The 21,883-nt window shown below is 46.5% G+C and overlaps 1 protein-coding gene across 3 annotated transcripts; it reads right to left on the bottom strand.

The window, feature by feature from the left end:
- Window positions 1-1,858: 1,858 nt before the first annotated feature.
- Window positions 1,859-9,290, bottom strand: LOC124701577 (probable sucrose-phosphate synthase 3). Of its 3 annotated transcripts, XM_047233669.1 has the most exons (13): window positions 9,039-9,290; window positions 8,853-8,942; window positions 6,691-6,893; window positions 6,181-6,244; window positions 5,299-5,997; window positions 4,987-5,094; window positions 4,735-4,866; window positions 4,416-4,592; window positions 4,022-4,075; window positions 3,870-3,932; window positions 3,065-3,769; window positions 2,804-2,931; window positions 1,859-2,254 (listed from the first exon to the last, which is right to left on the bottom strand). In XM_047233669.1, exons 1-13 carry the CDS (start codon window positions 9,285-9,287, stop codon window positions 1,978-1,980), a joined length of 2,949 nt encoding a protein of 982 aa, XP_047089625.1. In that variant the 5' UTR covers window positions 9,288-9,290; the 3' UTR covers window positions 1,859-1,977. The 3 variants fall into 3 exon arrangements, with proteins under 3 accessions (XP_047089625.1, XP_047089630.1, XP_047089631.1); XM_047233674.1 differs by lacking the exon at window positions 9,039-9,290 and having other exon boundaries at window positions 8,834-8,942; XM_047233675.1 differs by lacking the exons at window positions 8,853-8,942; window positions 9,039-9,290 and having other exon boundaries at window positions 6,181-6,310; window positions 6,691-6,807.
- Between the last annotated feature and the right edge of the window lie 12,593 nt (window positions 9,291-21,883).

Here is a 21,883-nt window from a genome sequence, read left to right as displayed (position 1 = left end):
CCTCCTAGCGACCTCCGCAACCCACAGTCAGATCGTATCGATGCGCTCGCCATCCTGAAGGTAATTTCAATCTAAATCCCCCTACTATATTAAAGAATCTCGTGTAGTAGTTTTGAGCTTAGATTATTTTGCCGTGGGAGGACTCCGTGTCTGCGCGATTTTTGCTCGAAGACTCGTCTTCGTCGGACGATTCGGGCATCGATGATTTCCTTCACGACAACGATGTGGAGAACATCATCTTGCTTGCTGCCATGCACGAGAAAGGGATTGGTCTGAAACGAGAGCCGGGCTGGATCTCTCAACGACATTAATGTCTTGCAGTACATAGTTAATGGCCATGACTATACCATGAGATATTATCTTGTCGGTAGCATTTATCCTCTCTGATCAACATTTGTGAAAATCATCCAAGAGACAAGCACAAAGAAGGAATGTGTTTTTGCGAAAGCTCAAGAACAATGCCACAAGAAGATCAAGAGAGCTTTTGATGTGTGTTGCAAGCTAGGTTTGCAATTTTCGGAGTCATGGTCGTTTCTCAGACAATAAGTCTCTCCAGAATTATGAGTGCATGTGCGATTCTACACAACATGACCATCGAGGATGAAAACAACATGGAATTGAAGGTTTTATTTCTTCGACAATGTTGGTAGTCGTGTCAAACCCTAGAGAAACGTTGACCGGATACAAGCTTTTCTTGAGACTTCAGGTGCTATGCCCTTTTGGAAGAATTTGAAGCCATTATATGAGCTGATTGGAGGAAATCAAGCAACTCATTAATTGGGGAAATTCTCATTCAACGTGTCAGAAGCTGTAATGGCCATCAGTGTGTGTGTGTGTGGGGGGGGGGGGGGTGACGTGGTACCATCCTGCTGTACCAGATGCCACTGCCTTTACCTGGTAAAAAAGAATTATTTTCGTCAAGGAGGCGCGCGCTATGTTCGGGAGATGCAGCCACCGTGTTACAAAATCCTGAAACCTCTCGTGAAGTGGTGTTGGGTATGATACAGATGGCCAACCACAAGCTGATCGCCAATACTCCAACTGGACCTGCAAAATTTTCCCAGCGATTGTAAGTTGGCGTCAACCGTATCTGTCTCTTCTTTTCAGCCATCCATCAGATAGACACAGAGGAACAAGCAACGTGACAGAGGCCAAGTTTTCCCGGAGCTATTTACAATGTTTCTTGAGAAAGTTTGGGAAAAGAAATGGACAGAATCAGAGAAGAGGCAAGAAGTCAAGGAACCACTAAACAAACTGTGAACCGGACAGCTTCTTAATTAATGGATAAGGATAAACATTTTTTTTTGTCTTCGTTTAGAAAAAGAGAAACTGTGTGAGGAACAGAACAGTTAACGAAGATAGATGGATACAAGGTGAAGACAACGGTCAGCCTTGACCCAGCAGAACTGAACCTAACTGCAGAATGACCGATCCTAACCACAATTTTCACAAAGCAGTGCAGCACAACTTTTACATGCAGACTGAAAGGTCTTGACCACAATTCATAAAGCAGTCCTAATAAAGTAAGGAAAAAAAAAGAATAGAGACGATTGCCGAGGAATCACCTGTTCAATTTTTCAGTAACAACACTAAGCTTCCTTTCGTGAAGGACTATTGAAGAGGGGATTTGTACGCTTGCTTGACTTCGGTAGTAATTTTGGAAGCCTTTTGTGCAAAATTATTGCTTTCTATGTTATATCATCAACAATTTAAAATAATTGTTTGTCTTGTACTGGATTCGTTGTTCATTCAGAATTATCGGCATAGCAGTGTCTCCATGAAAATGGGATTTGAGTGATATTCACAGCTCGGGTGAGGACCAGTGGACCACACATACACAGTAGACATACTACATGACTTACAGGCAAAACTGGTATTTCCATCAAGCATGGAAATGATGGTATTCATTTGCTATATGTGTATCGTTCTTTCTTTTCATCGTATACAAAAACAAAACAAAAAAAACGTCTACTGGTGTCATTTTGTCGGTATACCGAGCTTTTCTAGAGTAGACCTCATGCAATCAGTGCTGCATCCCTGGACTCCTACGATGTTGGAGCAATCAAGCGCGATAACGTCTTGTAATGGGTACCGCCTGACTGTGTGGATTCTGTTTGCAGGGGTGTTGAATTCGCCATTCAGCACAACCGTCTTGTGAAGACCTCCAAACAGCTCTTCATAGTCCGAGTCACCGCTTTCACCAACAAGAATCACTACATTTGGCAACTCTATGCCCCAACGAACAGATAAGTACCTATAAGAGCAGAAAAAAAATGTTAGTAGGACAACATGCATGTAGGCCACTAGGTCTACGACGTATGGGAAATACAAAAATCAATTCAACAAGCCCAAGAACACTAATAAACAGTTGCTACCGATTGCTTATTGCTGATCCTTTTTTGGTAGCAGCAAAAGATGGGACCAAACAGCATCTATTATGCATTCCATGTTCTTAAAAAAAGCAGGTCAAGGATAATCTAACCCAAATCTTTACTGTAGTTGTAGTCTATGGTGCAGTTGTTCCTCGATTTTGAAGTTACACAGCATTTATGAATTTACGACGCAGCTCTAGCTAGGATCCCCAAGCAAATGAATAGATTAAATTCTTTCCTAAACCGATGTGTCAAATCTTCTGTGGAAAAATATTAATGACAACAAATCGAAGTTAAGTTGCCAAAAAATGGAAGTTGAAACCACATCACATTTGATGCAAGATTTTTGAAAACTGCTTAACACAACAATGCTGCAGTTATTGTGCAGAAGTTCAGGAAATGATAAATGCATGAAGGAAACTGAGAAAAACCTTATAGCCTGAGACCGTGATGCATGAATTGGAATTACAGATAGCCTGGTAGCACTGTGGTTATAAAGAGCATGACAACGTAGTGATTGGACTCTCATCAACTTCTGCAGCTCCTTTAAAGGAGGTAACTGCAAAACGACATGCCAAGTGATAGTTAGAAACCCTTGCGTAAAGGAATAGCACAAAACAATGCACTTTTGAACATTCCACGCAATAAAATGCAAGCAAAAGGAAAAAAGATACTCAAATGAAAATACTTACATAATTTGGATTGACCACTCTAAATGCTAGGCAACATGTCGAGGAGTGTTCTGAATCATCAAAAATAACTTGCTTTTCCATTCTGCCCCTCCTTTCCACTACTGAAGAAGCCCACTTCACTAGATACTTTCTTAAACCTTCTCCACCCCAATGATACTCGACATGAGACTGGTAATTACGGTCTAATGCAAATGTTACGCGGGAAGTGCTTGGTGAATCACCAGTCTGTGAAGGGTAAAATAAATCACTCCCACTATTGCATATGAAAGCATCAAAATCAGTGGGAACCATCCCTGCGGATATTAATAGAGAATGTATCTCCGATATTGTCAGGGAAGTCGACAACACGAAACCCGTTGAACCTGATGAAGTTTCTGTCCGTGTAGCCTCAATAGAATTTCTGATGATAAAGGCCAGATCTTTCTTACTGGCAGAGTCTACGGCAATAACAACAATATACTTTCTTCCCTTGATAGGAGCCTTAATTTGGTCATCGTTGCTCGCAAAAGCAGGGTATCTTGGGCTAAGAGTTAATATCCTTGACAAGTAATTCTTGCAATGTTCAGGCCAAGAAAACTGGTGTATATTTTTCAGCCCATTCTCTCGACATCTTGACCAAAGTTGTTTTTCAGAAAGAAGTTTATAGAGTGCATCAGCAATTGCATTCTGATCATGGGGATCAACAAGAAGACCATTGTTCAGCACCTGCATCAGCATTCATCAGAAATTAGCCAGGGAATCTTAAAACCAACCATGAGTTGATATGATTTTCCTTGTAAAATCAAGTTAATGTTGATACACGAACCTGGTGAATTTCAACAGGAGCTCCATTTTTTGTTGCAATTACAGGTAAACCATGCATGGCCGCCTGCTCTCACAGATAACATACTGGAGGTAATTAGAATGCAGAAATGGTTAGTAACCTCAAAAGTGAATTTAGATTTTAATGATTATTACCTCTATCAAGGTGACACCGAATTGTTCAAAGTAAGCTACATTTACAAAAGCACCCTGCATATGTTCAATGGACAATCAGCATCAACACAAATAGTACAGGATATGGGTACTAAAGTAGAACTTGCCAAATCTACCCAATATAGTAAAATCATTACGGTAAGCATTTAACTTCACAGAATCTGGTATTAAGACCCTCAGCCATTTGAACAATTTGATTTACTTAAGTAGTGTGTTCCTAACTACCAGAAATAGATCAATATAGATGAAGGATTAAAGATGTAAACACTTCAGAAGCTAGGTATTTAAAACAAGGGAAAGAATGGCACCAACTGTTGTGTTCTCAAAAAAAAATAGAATGGCACCAACTGTTTCCTAATGTTCAGAAACAACATACCTTTGTTCTCGCCGCTAAACGATAAATATCAAGAACTTCAGAGTGTTTGTGATGCTTTGGGTATGCCACTTGACCATACAGATCATATTCATCAATCAATGTAAGCACTGATGTCAAAACAGCTGCACTCATATTACTCATTTTGGAAATAGCCTCACGGTTACCCATAATCAGAGTCTGGAATGCAACATCAAAAGTTAGTACGAAATAAAGTGTTCAAAGTATTTCAGATAATTAGCAGCTATTGCAATCAATGCATTCATTCATGATATTTATACATTGTATACACGGAACATCATAATGAGGTTTATTATCTTACTAGGTTAGCAAGCTCCCTCAATGGTCGGCATTCACCAAAAGCCTTCACAAGCGTTGTAATATTCTTTTCTGGGTAAGGACGAGCAACAGCCAGAATCAATGGTTTCCTAGGATTTGTAAAGAACCGCATTATCTGTCATCAAATGCAAATTATCAGGACGTAGACTTAAAAATGCAGGATAAACTTAAAATAATAAGTGTAGTAAGTCAAAATCGAAAAGTTTATGTGAACTTCTTAAGAAAAATTTGCCACCTCAGACCAAATAGGTGGATCTTCGGATGCTGGTGATGGGCTATCTTCCTCACCATCCATATCAAAATCTTGAATCATATGGCCAAATTCAACACCTGGAGGAATTATCTGCAGAGCAACAAAAACAAAGTTAATGAATATTAGAATGCTACAGAAAATATGGACGGCAATGACAGCTGATGTTAAGTTGCTAACTACCAAAGTATGAAAAAAACATCCACCAGGATTTCTCGAACAATAATTCCACCACAACAGTGATTATTATGGTAACAGAAATAAGTATCAAAGTTACAAAGTATATAGTGTACTCACAACCATACGAGGCATGTAACGACCATAGCAGTTTGCACCACGCTTGACTCTTGCACGAAGTTTCCTTGCAAGCATGACTTCAAAACCATCATACAAGTTCCATTGCTCTTCTATCTCTTGCCTAGTACTTGCAATCACTATTTCAGACGCATCAAGAGACAGTTCCTCTGCCTCAATTCGGCGCATTATTTTGTATGTCATATTTATTTCTTCCTTTGTCTGTTTCCCTTGCTTGAGAAGCCCTTCTAACTTATCTCTCCCAAGAAAATGGCCCGTAAACACCATGTGAACATTAAGTGCTCCAGATAGTAGAGCAGCAGCTACTCCTGCACTGGCATAATGGCCATGAATCGCAGCAGGCCACATTGGATGCCCACAGCCGATTTCTTCACCTATGGTTTTCGACATGCGCACTATATGACTGAGTGCACCATCAACAAATTCTTGAACATAAGGCCAGAGCTGTTCTTTAGCTAGATACTTGTCTTTTGGTCCAAATGGTATTCTGGTGATATACGCACCACTGTTCTCTCCTCTGTCATGTTTAAAATTCTTGAAGTTTGTTGGCAACAGCGTCTCTGATGGTTCACCATATCCACGATCATAATTCGGTGCTAATATTTGCCTTGTCAACAGGTCAACCCGGTATACTCCAGGGCATGAACTCAATGCTTTAGCAAGTTCCACAACATATTTGACCTATTAATCGGCACACATTAGAGCAAACGAAATTGTATCATTATATGATGTTTTTTGTTGCTGGGCATATTTAGAAGGTCAAATGAAAGTGATAGCTACTCCCAATTAACTAAAGGATAAGGTCAAGTTATTCATGCTGGGGAACGAAATGGACGTGTACTTCAGTATATGCAGCAACAATACCTGCCCACTAGTGTCTGAATCCCGGCCAAGTTCCATGTTCTCACCACGGACCAGGCCATGAAGGCTGCAGTATAATACATCACAAAGGAATTAAACGGGAGATTCATTTTAACACACAATACTGGCAAACCTGCAAATTGCATCATATATATCAAAGTAGGGAATAAAAGCAAGACTACAGGAGGTGGTACCAGCAATTCTGAGTCTATTGGTGTACTAACAGTAAGCAGGCTAAATCTGTCAATGGTAATGTTTTTTACATCATTATTCATCATCCATTGCTAAAGAATGGCCAAATGAAATAAGTCGTGGTGCATGATAGTATACAGAATACAGGTAATAGGACAAAGATCTTCCCACTAGCTGTGTTAGGTTATTTGCATCGGATATGATAATAGCTCAAAGCATAATGAATTAATCGCCTGCAGATTAAACTGTGATTATCAACTTTCCTTACATTGCACGTATGCCTAGAAAATACTACATGAAGTCAAGGAAACTAGTCCATACCTGATCAACACTATGTATAGCTTGTCGATGGAACTGATCCTAGGTGTGTTTGAAGCTGAGCTGTCACCGTAGGCAACAGATGCATCACCAGCATCCTCTCCCTTTTCTCCTTCAAAGAGATCTTCAGACATTTCTGCAGCGGCATCAGTCCGTGGCTTCTCTGTCTCTAGGCGACGTTTTAACAAACGGTTGGCTTCTTCAGCCTGGGTACCAGAAGAATTAGGTAATAAAGAAAGAAGTATAAATGTGAGTAAGAATGTAATTACTGAATAAGGGTTAAATTCTGACACTAAAAAGGAAAAAAAAACTCCCTCCATCCCATGAAACATGTCTTAGATTTGTCTAAATTATGACACCTTGATATTGTGAAACCCCAATAGGACAATTATATTATCTTAACATGTTGCAACATTTTAAATCCAGCCCTGTAGTGATGATTCCTGGTCAACCCAACAAAAAAATACATTGTTGCAAATTACAATTACAGCAAGAAATCCTGCTTATTATATATGAACATGCTATGTACCAAAAATGTATAAAAGAGTGACTGACAGTAGCAACACACATCAGTCGCCTTTTCATGCAGATTGAACACACAGCTTTACATACATGCAGTGTTTTCATAAATCAGTTTTATCCAGCATTTGCCTCTGCATAGTATCCTTGTTGATTAGGCGGTCCACCTCATTTTGATTTTAGCTGGTTCCTATAATAACAATATTGTCATATGAGCGATTTGTCCTATGACAAGCTTAAGACGAGGCAAATGGAAATTGCTAACAGAGCTTGAATGGAAATTCAGGAAAGCAAGATGGTTGGTTTGCAGGTGCCAATGGAGCTCCAGGAATCTGCTTCCTTGTCAGGAACAGGGAAGGTATATTCTGAAGGGTTCCAGAATGTAGACCTTTTAGTCAGGATATGTGAGTTTGGTACTGCCGGTCTGGAAATGCTCTTTTAAGTATGCATGGTTTTTAACTTTTCGCACCACATAAGAAAACATTTCATCAGCTCAATTAGAGAGTGAATAGTGAATGGACAAGAACTAAATGTGGATGTAAGCATGTGTGGGGCTTGAAAAGAAACTGCAATCTGTAAGATTCATGTGTAAACCAAAGAAATTTTTTGAGGGGCAATGGAAAAAATCATCTTTTGACAAATATGCAAGGCTATCTGTATTTCAGTACCCGAAATAACCTGAATGGGTCTGAAAATACTCCCAAACCCCAATGTTCAGTCCACTTGTAAACATATCGGACTCTATTTGAGAAATAGGGCCCCTTTCTGAATGCCGTGCAGAACACCCACCTGTCCACACTCTACGAACAAATTGGATACATGCCTACTGCGTAATTTGCGCCCAAAAAAGATGATTATTCCAACATCAGAAGCCATTTATATTTCATGATTCCAGCAGTGGTGCGATGATCTATCCAACTAAATCTATAGTGCTGTCATGCTAGTCTTCCACCACCTCTTCCGCAGCATTTGTCATCTACTTGATCTGTTACTACTGGAGGCAAAGGTAGACTGCATTTGGACAATTGGTCAGTACGCATATTTGCAGTGCAGCATGCCCGACTGCTGTTCGTGAAACCACTAGATACTGATTATTCACCGTGTTCCAGCAACTGTAATATCTATGCTAGCTTCTTTCAGATTACGGAGCAGAGTCTTGGTGAGCTGACAAAGTAGCCAGGGAGAAAAGATGAAGAGCCAGGGACCAAGTGACGGTGACAGGAAACATGAAAAATATAGTCATTCTTGGAAAAAAAAAAATCGTCCAACTGTGCACACGATTTCATGGGTGCGGTATGTTTGTCCCAGCATAACTCAGTAATCAGATGAGGCAAGAATCTACCTAACATTATTGAAATGAATGCTATCACATTCATGCGGTACTTCTGGGTAGTACATGAGATCATTGAGAAGGGTGACGGATCAATGATCGTTCGACCAGCGCACGCTGCCGAACAGAGCCTGGTGCACAGATCAATCCAGCCTTGAGTCCTTCCTTCCCAGGAAAAACCCACACTAATCTAACCATGGCTTGCAGTTGAACACATAATTACTAAGGGACGACCCAGCCCTCCCACCACACCAAAAACCGTAGGAGCCAGCACGAAGGAAAAAGAAAGAAACGAACCGAAAGCGAAAAGGCACACCTCCTTCTTCTTCCTGGCGAGGTTCCAGATCCTCCAGGTCATGTTCTCCAGCCGCGTGTTCCTCTCCTGCGGGCTCCGCATCGCGTTCGCCTGCGCCCACGAACACACACGCACGGATCGATCAGAAACGAACCCCACCGGATGGAGCGAGCAAGAAAAAATCCGCGGGGTTCTTGGGGAACGTACGCGTGACCACGTCTTGTAGAGGTCGGTCTCGTCGTAGCCGGTGATGACCTCCTCCACGAAGTAGCGGGCGGGGGAGAAGTGGCCGCGCTCGCGGAGGAGGAGCGAGGGCCGGTCCCCCGCTCCGCCCCCGCCGCCTCCGCGTCCGCCGCCGGGCCCGGCGCCTCCGCCCGGCGCGCCCTTCCCCGCGTCGAGGATGGCGTCCAGGTAGCTGTTGATCCAGTTGTCGTTCCCGCACATCCCGCCCACCATGCTCCCACGATGCTAGGATTGAGGTTTTGTCGCCGGCGGCGGCGGCAATCGGGCGGCGGGCGGGCGGCGGCGAATGGGTTGGGGGTGGGAAACCAACCGCAGCGCAGGGAGTGGTGGCGAGGAGGAAGAGGTGGTGGCGACGCCGAACCAATTACTCCCAACAGGAAAAGGTGGGAGGGGAGATGGGCTGCGGATTGCGGGTGATCTCAGCCGTCGGATCCCGATCGGACGGCGGGGATCTCGCCGCGTCTCGGTGGCGCCCAAATCCGTGGGCTTCCTTCCTTCCCCGTGCACACTAGCTACAACTTAAATATGGTGATTTTATCTTTTAAAAATATGTATATTTAACTTTTTCCTGTTCTAGAAAACTACACTCCTCCCATATTGAAATATGTCTGCATCGCGGTTTTATTTCTGAGGTGTGCGTGTACTTCTGTCACTATAAAATTTAATTGGTTTCTTGGTCGTAGGTTTCTGTCGACATGAAAGAGAGGATATTACAATGATTCGACGTATGTTGGGCTGGCGGACGAGCAAAAATAAGTATTTCTATGCTTGCTGCATCATTTGGTTTCTTTTACTTCGACCACTTATAATTTCTTTCGTTTGAGAAAAAAAAAAGGTTGCGTCACTAGACCTTTTAAAGCTTCTCTTGCTTCTTTTTATTGGTCCGACAACCGCGGCTGCAGGGATGTTTGTGAAGATGTTCCCTACCGTGTAGGAAAAGGCATTTGGAGAGGGGTTATTTAATTAGTTACATATCCTCCTTCCCATACCCACTAGAATTAGAAAATGGTGATTTTATTTTGAAAAGTTATATTTCCCACTTGAAACCGCATTCCTTTCACATCCTTAAATGATGACATTAAGACGAAGACACGTCGATTGTATCTGTTTTTTTTCCGAGGTGTGTCTACATTGTCAAAAGAAAATTTGGTCGGTTTATGGTTATAGGTTTCCATCGACATGAAAGAAATATATTACAATGATGCGATGTATTCGTGGTCGGTGGCTTGCCAACACTGTTTCCCTTTAAAAGAGAAAGGCACTTGCATCATTCGGTTTCTAGGCTTCACCTACTTTATTTTCTTGCAATGACAACCTTGTTCGAAAAGTCATTTGGAGATGGGTCGTTTAATTTCATCTACGCGTTACTATAAACCATTAAATATCATTACTCCTCTCCAAATGACTTTATTTATTTTGAAATGTTGGTTTATGTGTTTATTTATTTATTTTGAGTGTTGGTTTATGTAATCGTGTGCTTGACCAGGACCTCCAACGTCTGAGATGGCAATCCCGAATGCGTGCAAAACCTCACCTGATAACGTGACACTCCATCAACCGCTTCTAATTGTTGGAATCTTGCTGCACTGGCGTACGTGGGCAGACTTGGAAGCATTTCTAATTCCAGGTAAGACCGACACCGTCCTCAGTGGCAGGCCAATAGGCCATGTCCCGGTAGAAAACGGAAACGAAAGCAAATAACTGGTAGACGTGATCATACTATTCTTCAAAACTATGGGCAACTAGGCTTTTCTGGGAGGCCATGTCATACCGTCGTGTCATGCAACTACCAGAAAAGTGCAAAGTGGCTGACTTCATTTCATTGGCTGGTGTTAGGTTCGTCCTTTCGTGGCTCCAAAGGGCAGGTACGTATCGTCTAGGTCACCCCATCCTATATAGCCTAAAATGCAGTGTGGAAGTACAATGATAGAGTAGATATATGGAGTAGCACAGATGGGGAATGTATTCATACCGGGCAGAGGCTTCCACTTCTTATATACTACTTTGACTAGTTGCAAAAATTGAAGTTTGTTTGTGTCCAATAGCATGCTGCTCTAGTCAGTTTAACCAAAGGAACGATGGACTAAACAATTATATTCAGCAACTCTCCTCACATCTAATTTGGTGGGCCTTTTTTTATCTTGCACGGGCCTTAGACGTGTATTGTTCATTTTTTTAGGGATGCCACAGATATTTATTTTAATACCGTGTTGACTAAGATTTCAACTTAAAACATTTTAGGTCTGATACCATGTGAAATTGCATGCGCCCAAATCTGATTGAAGAGACTAAGCAATTATATTCAACAATTTGAACCTTCAACTCAAAGTGGTTTGCTAAATGGAACCCTAAACACTAAACCTCTGAAGTTGGCACACCAAATTAATTGATCCAATCTCTTTTAATTACCTTAGGCCCCTATCCAAACAGGGATTACCGAGTGGTGGAAGGGCAAGTCTCTTCCTTAATGGCTTTGGTGTTAATTACAAACTGCGGATTAACCATGTACTTGTATTTATAGGTGTTTGAGTGGGACACCAATCTAGGTTTTTGTGTGCAATTTAGGGGTGTCCTTTTCGGCCCCCACTCTCCCTCTCTCTCTCTCACTTGAATCCCACGAACCCTAATATTATTCCCACCGATCTGTACCACCCCGTGATTTAAGGGAGCCTAGTACCATGTGGCATCATACGACATTCAACAAACCTGGTTCATCTGATGCCATGTTTACAGTTCCGACCTAATACGGCCTTAAGGTAAACATAGACTAGGAAACAGTAAGTTTAATGTGCTAACTTCTGAATTTGAAGTCCATGTGGAAAGAGCGAAATAGGCGAACCTTCGAGTCAGAATCTGCTACTCCTTGTGCTGTCGTTGAGTTAATTCGTGAGGATATAAACTATTTTGAGTTAGCTAGCAAGTTCTAGCCTGGCTATGCGTATACATTCTTGGACAGTTTTCCTGTCTTATACAATTTTCCCTCTTCTGAAATGAAATTGCAGAGCTCCTGCCTTTGAGTGTATCATTACCAAATTCAATCTTCACTCAAATCGACAACAAACTATAAAAGGCGCAACCGGATGGGGGTTTAAAATTCAAAATTCGCACCAAGAGGAAAGGAATGGCGCCAGCGGATAGAATGTGCAACCTCCAAGGCTTCCAACTGATCATCATCATCACCCGTCGCCGTCTGGTGGCCGGTCTGGCTAGATGGAGCGATACCTCCTCCACTTGCCGTTTGTTTACGCCACAGCCACACCGTGGCCACAGGGCGGCGGCCTATCTCACTCAACCATTGGTGGGCACCAAGCGACGATCAGGTTGTCAACATTTCCCCGCTGATCATTGGGTGGATCAGCCCGATCAGGTGCGTGTCCGAGCTGGAGTGCTAAAGCCAAAGGTAGAATCCGATTAGCTCTGACTCTCCTTTTTAAACTGGGCAGCATGCACTTGCCAGGGGTGGGCGATCTTATCCTGCTCGGCGGAATATTAACGTCGAGGACGGGGAGGAGCTAGCTGGGCGATTGACATGGACGGTGCCTTGTCAAAGACGGATTACGCAGTCGTCTACGTCAACGGTATTGATTTTGTCAAACACTCGTTGTTACACCTTACACGTAGCGTAAGCATGCCCCTGTGTGGGTATTGATTTTGTCAAACACTCGTTGTTACAACAACTTACACGTATAGCGTAAGCATGCCCCTGTGTGATCGTTGTGTATGAATGCTGAAATCTTAGTTATCTTAGGGTCGGTTTGGTTGCAGACCAAAAGAGGGATGGAATGGGATGGTTCTAATTTTGCATGCGTTTGGTTGTAAATTAGGAGGGATGGTATCATCCACCTAAAAGAATATACCCTAAACATGCTGAATCAAGTGATCCCTCCAAATTGGCCGGACCTCCTCATCCACGTTTTTCTCATTTGTGGACAGCTTCCTAATCTCTCTTCTTGGCACTAATCCTCCCCATCGGAGTTAACCGTGCTGCCCCATCGGATCTCACTGCGCCGCCGCCCCATCGGAACTCACTGCGCCTCCTCATCTCCCAGAGCCGCCCCATCGAGGTCGCCGGCGAGGCCAGCCATCTCGTGCGTCGTGGTGGGGTGGGGTTGCCGCCGGCGAGGCCAGCCAGCTCGCGCATCGTGGCGGCGTGGGGAGGCCGCCGGCGAGGCCAGCCATCTCGTGCGTCGTGGCGGGGTGCGGTTGCCACCGGCGAGGCCAGCCAGCTCGCGCATCGAGGCGGCGTGGGGAGGCCGCCGGTGAGGCCAGCCAGCTCGTGCGTCCTGACGGCGTGGGGATTCCGCCGGCGAGGCCAGCCATCTTGTGCGTCGTCGCGGCGTGGGGAGGCCGCCGGCGAGGCCCGCCACCTTGCGCGTCGTCGCGGCGTGGGGAGGCCGCCGGTGAGGCCCGCCACCTTGCGCGTCGTCACGGCGTGGGGAGGCCGCCGGCGAGGCCCGCCACCTTGCGTGTCGTGGCGGCTTGGAGAGGCCGCCGGCGAGGCCCGCCACCTCGCGCATCGTGGCGACGTGGGCAGGCATGCACTTGATGTCGCATGTGCCGACCTCCGTCATTCCATTTTTGCTGATTGCAATTTGCCTTGTTAACCAACTGTTGACGTCAGAAACCCACCGGCGGGCAGTGACTGGTCAACACCGTAGAGCCGGGAACAACTAGGGATGCGGCTGGCCCCAGTCCCTCAGAGCGACGGCCCGCAAAGCCTCCTGGTCGCGCGCCGATGCAATTTGCAAGGGCGTGCCACCCGACCTATACCCGGTCGGGAAGGTGTGGATGATGTCTCGCTTAGTTTCCTGCAGGGCACACACGTACACGTTAAATACGAGCCTCGATCGGCTCTCGAGGTTATCTCGTGAATCGGCTCATGGAGCCGATCCACCCATGATTCGTCCAAGGTGGCCGAATATATGGTGGTCCCGCTTGATCAAGATAAAGCATATGAGATCCACGACGATTTAGGGTTTTCACCGCATAATCGGATCATCCTACTCACGATTGGGCCTCGCGCTCGCGCACGGTGATCGTAAGCCAATCCTAGACAAGGCCTAAAAACCAACACGAGGTTGATCCTCGGAACATCCTGTCTAGGGCCAGCAAACTACACCCTACACGCCGCTGGATCCTCCAACCCTTTGTAAGGCCTAACTATTGCGGATATTAAACTAATCCTTGATGAATCAAGGAGCAACCGTAAGGGATCAGATCTACTAAATAACGATCAAGCGGGGTGCCGCCCCTGCACCCATGATGAGGTACAAGGACGGCTAGATGCGCAAGGGTTGCACTACGACAAGCATATGATACTAAGAACAATGCTAACCCTAACACATCTATGATAACTACGTTGCTCGCCATCAAAAAGGCTTCAACGACGAGCAACGCATGAACAACGTAGGCAGGCTCGTGCTGCCTAGATCGCGAGATGCGATCTAGGCAGCATGGTGCTTACCGGAGAAACCCTTGAGACGAAGGGGTTGGCGATGCGCCGAGATTGGTTTGTGGTGAACGTTGGTTGTTGTTTATTCCATAAACCCTAGATACATATTTATAGTCCAAATGGACTTTCTAATGTGGGCGTGCACCAAACCGTGCACGAGATAAACTCTAACTTCTACACGACACGTATCCTAATATGTTACAGATACACGGGACGTTTAGCCCAAACTTGGTACACAAGGCCGATTCTCATATCTCTTCTATATGTATATTTTCAAATCCATCTTGATCGCGGCCCACCCCTGGTTTGGTCGAATTCCGGTGATAACACATGCCCCCCTGGTTTTGATAATGATAATTGCAAAACCATATGCATTCCTTGAAGGGTCATGTCGTGGAAGAGCCGTTGCAGTCTTCTCCATGACGCCTTGCCTCCTCGTCTCCTCTGCATGACTTGGTGACTCTGGCACTACGTCCTCGGGAACTGCTTAGGTATTAAACCACGTATTCTCCCTTTATTTAGCCACTTCCTGTGGCTTCACCGTCGGCACACCGAAAAACCCTCCTCCACCGCCATGACCTCCTCTTCGTCTTCTTCCTCATCAGGTCTTTCCACTCAATCCTCCACCTCCCGCGAGCCGACGCCTGAATGGGGTCCACAGGAAGCCCATGCGGCCAACATCCGCCGTGCCATAGCCGACGGGGACGAGTCGACCCACGACTCCTTCGTTTGGTCCGAAGACGACCAATCTCTAACGGACGGGGAAAGCGACCTTCGCTTTCTTGCTGTCGGGCAGTCGGAGGAGGAAAGCGACGACGACGGCTTCTCCTCGGGACGGCTACTCCTCCACCGAGGAGGTGAAGGAAGAGGAGGAGGACACCACCTCCTCCGACGAACCGCCGGCCAAGCGTCTCTGCCCCTGGGCGGGCAACATCTGCGACTTTGACATCGACTATGGCGACGCTAGCGAAGAAGATGAGGATAATGAAGGTTCCGCCGGTGGTTCCTCCAGCAGCGAGGATGAGCCGGCCGGGAGCAGCGCCGATGATGGTGAAGATGAGGACAGCAGTGGCCCTTAGATAGGATAGAGCTAGGAACAGTAGATGGGACAACATCCCTCCTAGCAACTCCCTTTGAGAGCAATCGGCTCTTTATGTAAGAAATCTCTGCTTATCAATGAAGAAGTTCCCTTTAACTTGATTTTGCCGATTTCTTTTATACTGAGTCCGCCGATTGTCAATCTGGTAGATGCTTAATGAGCCGATGACAAAGCATCAGCTTTCAAATGGATTGCAAAACAGATCGATCTGATTGCCTTCTCAGATGTCGACTTGCAGTCCATGGAATTCAGACCCAAACTTCCAATCGAACAGGTCCGACGCGCTGCTTTGAGGTCCTAAGGCCTTTAGACTTTTAGCATCATCCGAATATGATGTTCGTCCTGATAACAAGACTCCCGGGTAAATGCTCCCAGGAAAGCCTAACGACCTTGACGTTGAAGCTGACACCTCTGCTCAACAAGTGTTTGCTCACAGCTTTTCCAGCGATGTCGCACTCCTGTGCCGCAACGAACTGGCCTAAGGTCTAACCACTGATGATGGCCCCTTCCTTCAAACTCCTCCCGTCAACCCTGGTGGTTTTACTCCGCAAGAACTCTCTCGTTCAGCATGGTTACGATGCAGAGACAGCCAATTTCAACACCATTGGCTCGCTGCCCCCCGAGCCTCGATCAAGGCGAGAGTGAAGTTGCACCAGCTGCATTGGGTCACTATCAGCCCCTCTACTGTAGTGCAGCATCAGCCGATTCTGACCGAATCGGTTGTCAACGGCAGAGAACCTCCCAGGCGAGCTGCCCCCCAAGCCTCTTTGATTCGATGAGGCAACCTTTGGTGAAAATGAAGTTCAGTCCGACTGGATGACCGCCGATTGTTCTCGTGATCCTAGTCTGATCTGCACATCCTGATGTTTGGCCAGGGTTGTGATGCTTAAATGAGAAAGAGGGCCGTCTTGGACGCTCAAACTGATGCTTCTGTCGATGCTGCTGAGCTTGAAGTCTTGCCGAAGGAATTGGAAGTCGTTGAAGAGAAGGCGCGAGTCGCCAGGCAATCTCCATGAGTCGATGGCCGTGCATCGGCTTTGAATCCTTAAGTCGATGACTACGCATCGGCTGTGCTCAAAAATTTCTGTATTTTCGATTTTTTATTAGCCGATCGATTCATGAATCGGCTTCCCCTGGGTACATCCTTCGTGGCTTTGTACCTTCTTCGTGTATATGCCCCCCGAGCCGAATCCTTCAAGTGATTGAAGATATCGGCTTTTCAGCTAATTCAAGCTTTTCTCGCCACTCACCATGCGAAATAGCACGTCAGTAAACAAGAGTGGTGCGAGTAATTTTAGCCGATCGCTGGAATCGTCTTCCCTTGTAGTCGTCGATCCGACTATTTACAGAATGTTGAGACTTCGAAAATCTATGGCAACGCGCCACCGGCCATCCTTTTTCTCCACAGGTATTACATTGGAAATCCTTTCAGCGTACCTGCATGGCCTGATGAACCCAGCGTCCAACAACTTCGTGATCTCCTTCATGACTTCCTCAATCTCTTCTAGCTCGTCAGTCGATGTAAACCCATACCCTAGCTTTCCATCGCCTTCTAGGTCAATGCTGAACACAGGTAAAGCGCATGTTGAGGATAACATTGGCCAATCGCTGGAGTTGGCGTCCCTTTTCATCGTTTGGGGCCGATCGTGTGGATCGGCCACCACTTCACCTTTTCCGCGGGAGCGACTGCCCTCGGGCTTATCCTTGCAATGGCGATCTGCGAGCCCTGCCCTATTGATATCAGACGAGCCACCTGGCTCGCGTCTTATGCAGTGGCTGAGATCGACCATGTTGACCTCTGGAAACGGCTGCGCGTCAACTTTCATGGCAAGCTGATCGAAGAGTAACCGGCCTTGCTCTATCGCCATCTGAATCTGTCCGCGCAAGGCTTTGCAGTCGTTGGTGGCATGGGTGAACGTGTCATGCCATTTGCAGTATGGTCTGCCGTCCATCTCTTGTAACGTGGGGATTTTGTGGCCGTCGGGTAACTTCAGCTGTTTTTTCTTCAGGAGCCAATCAAAAATTTGCTCCGTTTTGCTCAAATCGAAGTCGAATCCTTTTGCCGGCCCTGGTTGCTTTGCCCATTTGCAGGACACGGGTTTTGCCCCCCGGGTCCACTCAGCACTAGTGAACTCCTGATCTCTTGCAGAACCTTCATCTTTGTCCTTCTCGATCAGGGTGACGCGCTTGTACTTGTCCTGGTACAATTCGGATGGCGCTGTTCATATGTTGTCCACTTCTGAACCATGTCCGTGTCTACCGATGCGTCCGCATCGGCACCGCCGATGCTCGTGCATCGGCTTTCGCCCGTTTGGGGCGCCATACTTTCTTTGGCGGGCGCGCCTTTGTCTCCACTATTTGCTGGATTTTCGCGGCCAGATCGGGCCGCGCTCTTCTCAACATGTACAGGTACTGTGCCTCGGCTTCTTCCAAGCTTCGCGGCCGCTGCACCCGGCGCTCCTGAGACTGGCTGAGTCTATCAGGGCACCACCTTGGTCGGTGGTACCTATCTTCTTCTCCATCTGACTCCTCGAAGTCTTTTCCTTGAGATGACTCAGTCTGTTTGCTCCGGGGTGGGAGAGGTCCCAGACGTTTGGACACTGAAACTTCGTTCGTCCTTCTCCTTTGCTGTGTGCATTCTGGGCAGTCCTCGATTGTTGGCAATCGGCTCATTCCTGAGTCCCAGCAATGTTTGAAGAAGGGGCAGTCCCAGTGCCTATCCACGTTGTCCGGCTCCTCAGACCTCCCTCTGGCGCGACGCTCGGACCCGTCGTCGTGGTCGCTGTTCTGACGATACCTCCTGTTTGCATCAGACCGACGATATCCTTCAGCGTCGTTATCATAGCGGCGACGTCGGTCGTATGGCTGTTCATATTTGCTGAGGAGATGCTCGGATAACGGGCGTGGATGCCGTATGTCTCTCACCTCCTCCTCGGCCGTGTATCGCTTATCGTCGCCTTGGGGCCGGTCACGTGGAACGGCCTCCTTTTTCTCTTTGCCACGAGAGTGGCTGCTCTCTGCTTTGTCCGCGTCATGGCGAATCACGAACCCTGCCATATTGGCATCGAAAGAGAACCCTGGTTCTCTTATGGAGTGGCTGAGATCGACCGTGTTGACATCGGGCAACGGACGTGTGTCTCCGTCGAGCTTGATGCCGCGCGAACGGGTCTTCCCACAGGAGCCGACGAGTTCGGTTCCGAGGACCGCCTTGACCTTGTTATGCCTCTTCTTGAGCTTGTCAGCCAGGTCCTCGTACTTGACCGGAGTGCTTTCCGCCATCTCAGACGTAGATGGCGATGTGGGCGGATGTTGAAGATGGTCCCACCGGGCGTGCCGAATGTGTTGACGTCGAAACCCACCGGCGGGCGGTGACTCGGTCAACACCGTAGAGCCGGGAACAACTAGGGCTGCGGCTGGCCCCGGCCCCTCGGAGCGACGGCCCGCAAAGCCTCCCCGGTCGCGCGCCGATGCAATTTGCAAGGGCGTGCCACCCGACCTATACCCGGTCGTGAAGGTGTGGATGATGCCTCGCTTAGTTTCCCGCAGGGCACACACGTACACGTTAAATACGAGCCTCGATCGGCTCTCGAGTTATCCCGTGAATCGGCTCATGGAGCCGATCCACCCATGATTCGTCCAAGGTGGCCGAATATATGGTGGTCCCGCTTGATCAAGATAAAGCATATGAGATCCACGACGATTTAGGGTTTTCACCGCATAATCGGATCATCCTACTCACGATTGGGCCTCGCGCTCGCGCACGGTGATCGTAAGCCAATCCTAGACAAGGCCTAAAAACCAACACGAGGTTGATCCTCGGAACATCCTGTCTAGGGCCAGCAAACTACACCCTACACGCCGCTGGATCCTCCAACCCTTTGTAAGGCCTAACTATTGCGGATATTAAACTAATCCTTGATGAATCAAGGAGCAACCGTAACGGATCAGATCTACTAAATAACGATCAAGCGGGGTGCCGCCCTGCACCCATGATGAGGTACAAGGACGGCTAGATGCGCAAGGGTTGCACTACGACAGCATATGATACTAAGAACAATGCTAACCCTAACACATCTATGATAACTACGTTGCTCGCCATCAAAAAGGCTTCAAGCACGAGCAACGCATGAACAACGTAGGCAGCTCGTGCTGCCTAGATCGCGAGATGCGATCTAGGCAGCATGGTGCTTACCGGAGAAACCCTTGAGACGAAGGGGTTGGCGATGCGCCGAGATTGGTTTGTGGTGAACGTTGGTTGTTGTTTATTCCATAAACCCTAGATACATATTTATAGTCCAGCGGACTTTCTAATGTGGGCGTGCACCAAACCGTGCACGAGATAAACTCTAACTTCTACACGACACGTATCCTAATATGTTACAGATACACGGGCCGTTTAGCCCAAACTTGGTACACAAGGCCGATTCTCATATCTCTTCTATATGTATATTTTCAAATCCATCTTGATCGCGGCCCACCCCTGGTTTGGTCGAATTCCGGTGATAACACCAACTGATGTTGAATATTATAAGCTAATCACATTCCATCCCGTCCCTTAAATTCTTGGAACCAAACAAAACAAGGGATCACTTTAATTGGGACCATCCCATCCACCAAATCTGATCCATCCAATCCCATACATGTTTGTCCATCAACCAAACAGACCCTTATAAGATGCAGGGGTGTACACGGGTATGATACTTCTCGCACCGTTTGGGCGTCCGTTTTAGAGAACATATATCCGGTTTGAAGGAGTCCAATGAATAAGGATATCTGATCCCAAACTTGACACCGAATACCGTATGCCAAATAGCACCCTGAATATCCGTGTCCAAAAATCATTTAAATTTATCCGATATATTTTTATCCAAATAATCCGCATACTGCTGGTCATCGTGCTCGATGACGACCACAACTAGAGGCGCCCACACCCATAGTAAGTAGAGAGTGCCATGTTGGGCCGGCGGCGCAGGCGGAGGCGATGGAGCGCGCGGTGGCGTGATCGGAGGAGGCACCGGCGCACCCTGAGCCAGGGTGGACTCGCACAGCTGGACAGCGAGGCCGTTCCACCGACCGAGCTCCTCCAACTCGCTTTGGGCGACGGCCAACTCGAAAGCCTCGTCCCCCGTGAGGTCCGGCGGCCAGGTCCACAACCACATCTGGAGCAACGCCATTGACAAAGAGGGTGTCTCCCTGGCTGCCATCCTCCTCATTGCCGTGGCCTTCGTCTTCCTCATCCTCGTCGTCGGCCAGGCCGACTCCAAATTCCTGGTTAAAGAAGCTCACGTCGGCTGAGGTAGCCCGCTCGGCTAATCTAGATTGTAGATTTGACTGTCATTTCCATGTCAAATTAACTATGCTCTGACCTAACCATGCGGTTGCCGGGGTGGGCGATCTTATCCTGGCGGAATATTATTGTTCGCTCGTCCGGGGCGGGGAGGAGCTGGACTTTTTGACATGGACGTTGTCTCGTCAAAGACGGATTACGCAGTCGTCCACGTCCACGGTCTTGATTTTGTCAAACACTCGTTGTTACATGTAGCGTAATCTCATGCTCCTGTGTGATCGTTGTGTATGAATGCTGACGGTTTTGTGTTAGCTGTTTCTCGGAAATAACAAAAAAGAACATCACATCTAGCCATTTAAATCTTAGTTATCTTATAAGATGCAGGGGGTGTAAACGAATATGATACTTTTCGCACCATTTCGGTGTCGTTTTAGAGAATCTATATCCAGTTTAAAGGGGTCCAAAGGATAAGGATATTCGATTCAGAACTCGACATCGGATACCGTATGTCAAATAGCACATCGGATATCCGTATCCAAATTTTATTTAAGATTATTTGGTATCATTTTATCAAAATAGTCCGATTTTGATCCAAAACGTCAAAGCTAATAGAGCATACGTAGTAGTTAGTGAGCTGCCAAATTCATACATTAAACATAGCTCACATACATAGTCACTATATCTAATATAAATGTTTCATTGAACTCATTTCATCAATTATGTTTATTTATATGGTTTGCTGATCTACGTATGCACGTACATACCTGATTATTCGTGTTTCTGTCCTGAGTCCGCTCCAATTCCGCGGTCTCATATTTTTAGATTTAAATCCATAAACCGAAATTATCCGATTCGCGCCAAATCCATCATGAGGATATGGTGTAGAACATGATAACAACGAAATTCAATCCGATTAGATCCGTTTTCATCATGGCATGTTGCTACAGTATCATCGTGTCCAGACACGAGTG

The sequence above is a fragment of the Lolium rigidum genome, chromosome 1 (genome assembly GCF_022539505.1).
Source record: "Lolium rigidum isolate FL_2022 chromosome 1, APGP_CSIRO_Lrig_0.1, whole genome shotgun sequence".
NCBI classification, from domain to species: domain Eukaryota; kingdom Viridiplantae; phylum Streptophyta; class Magnoliopsida; order Poales; family Poaceae; genus Lolium; species Lolium rigidum.
This window is presented reverse-complemented; position numbering and strand designations above follow the sequence as displayed.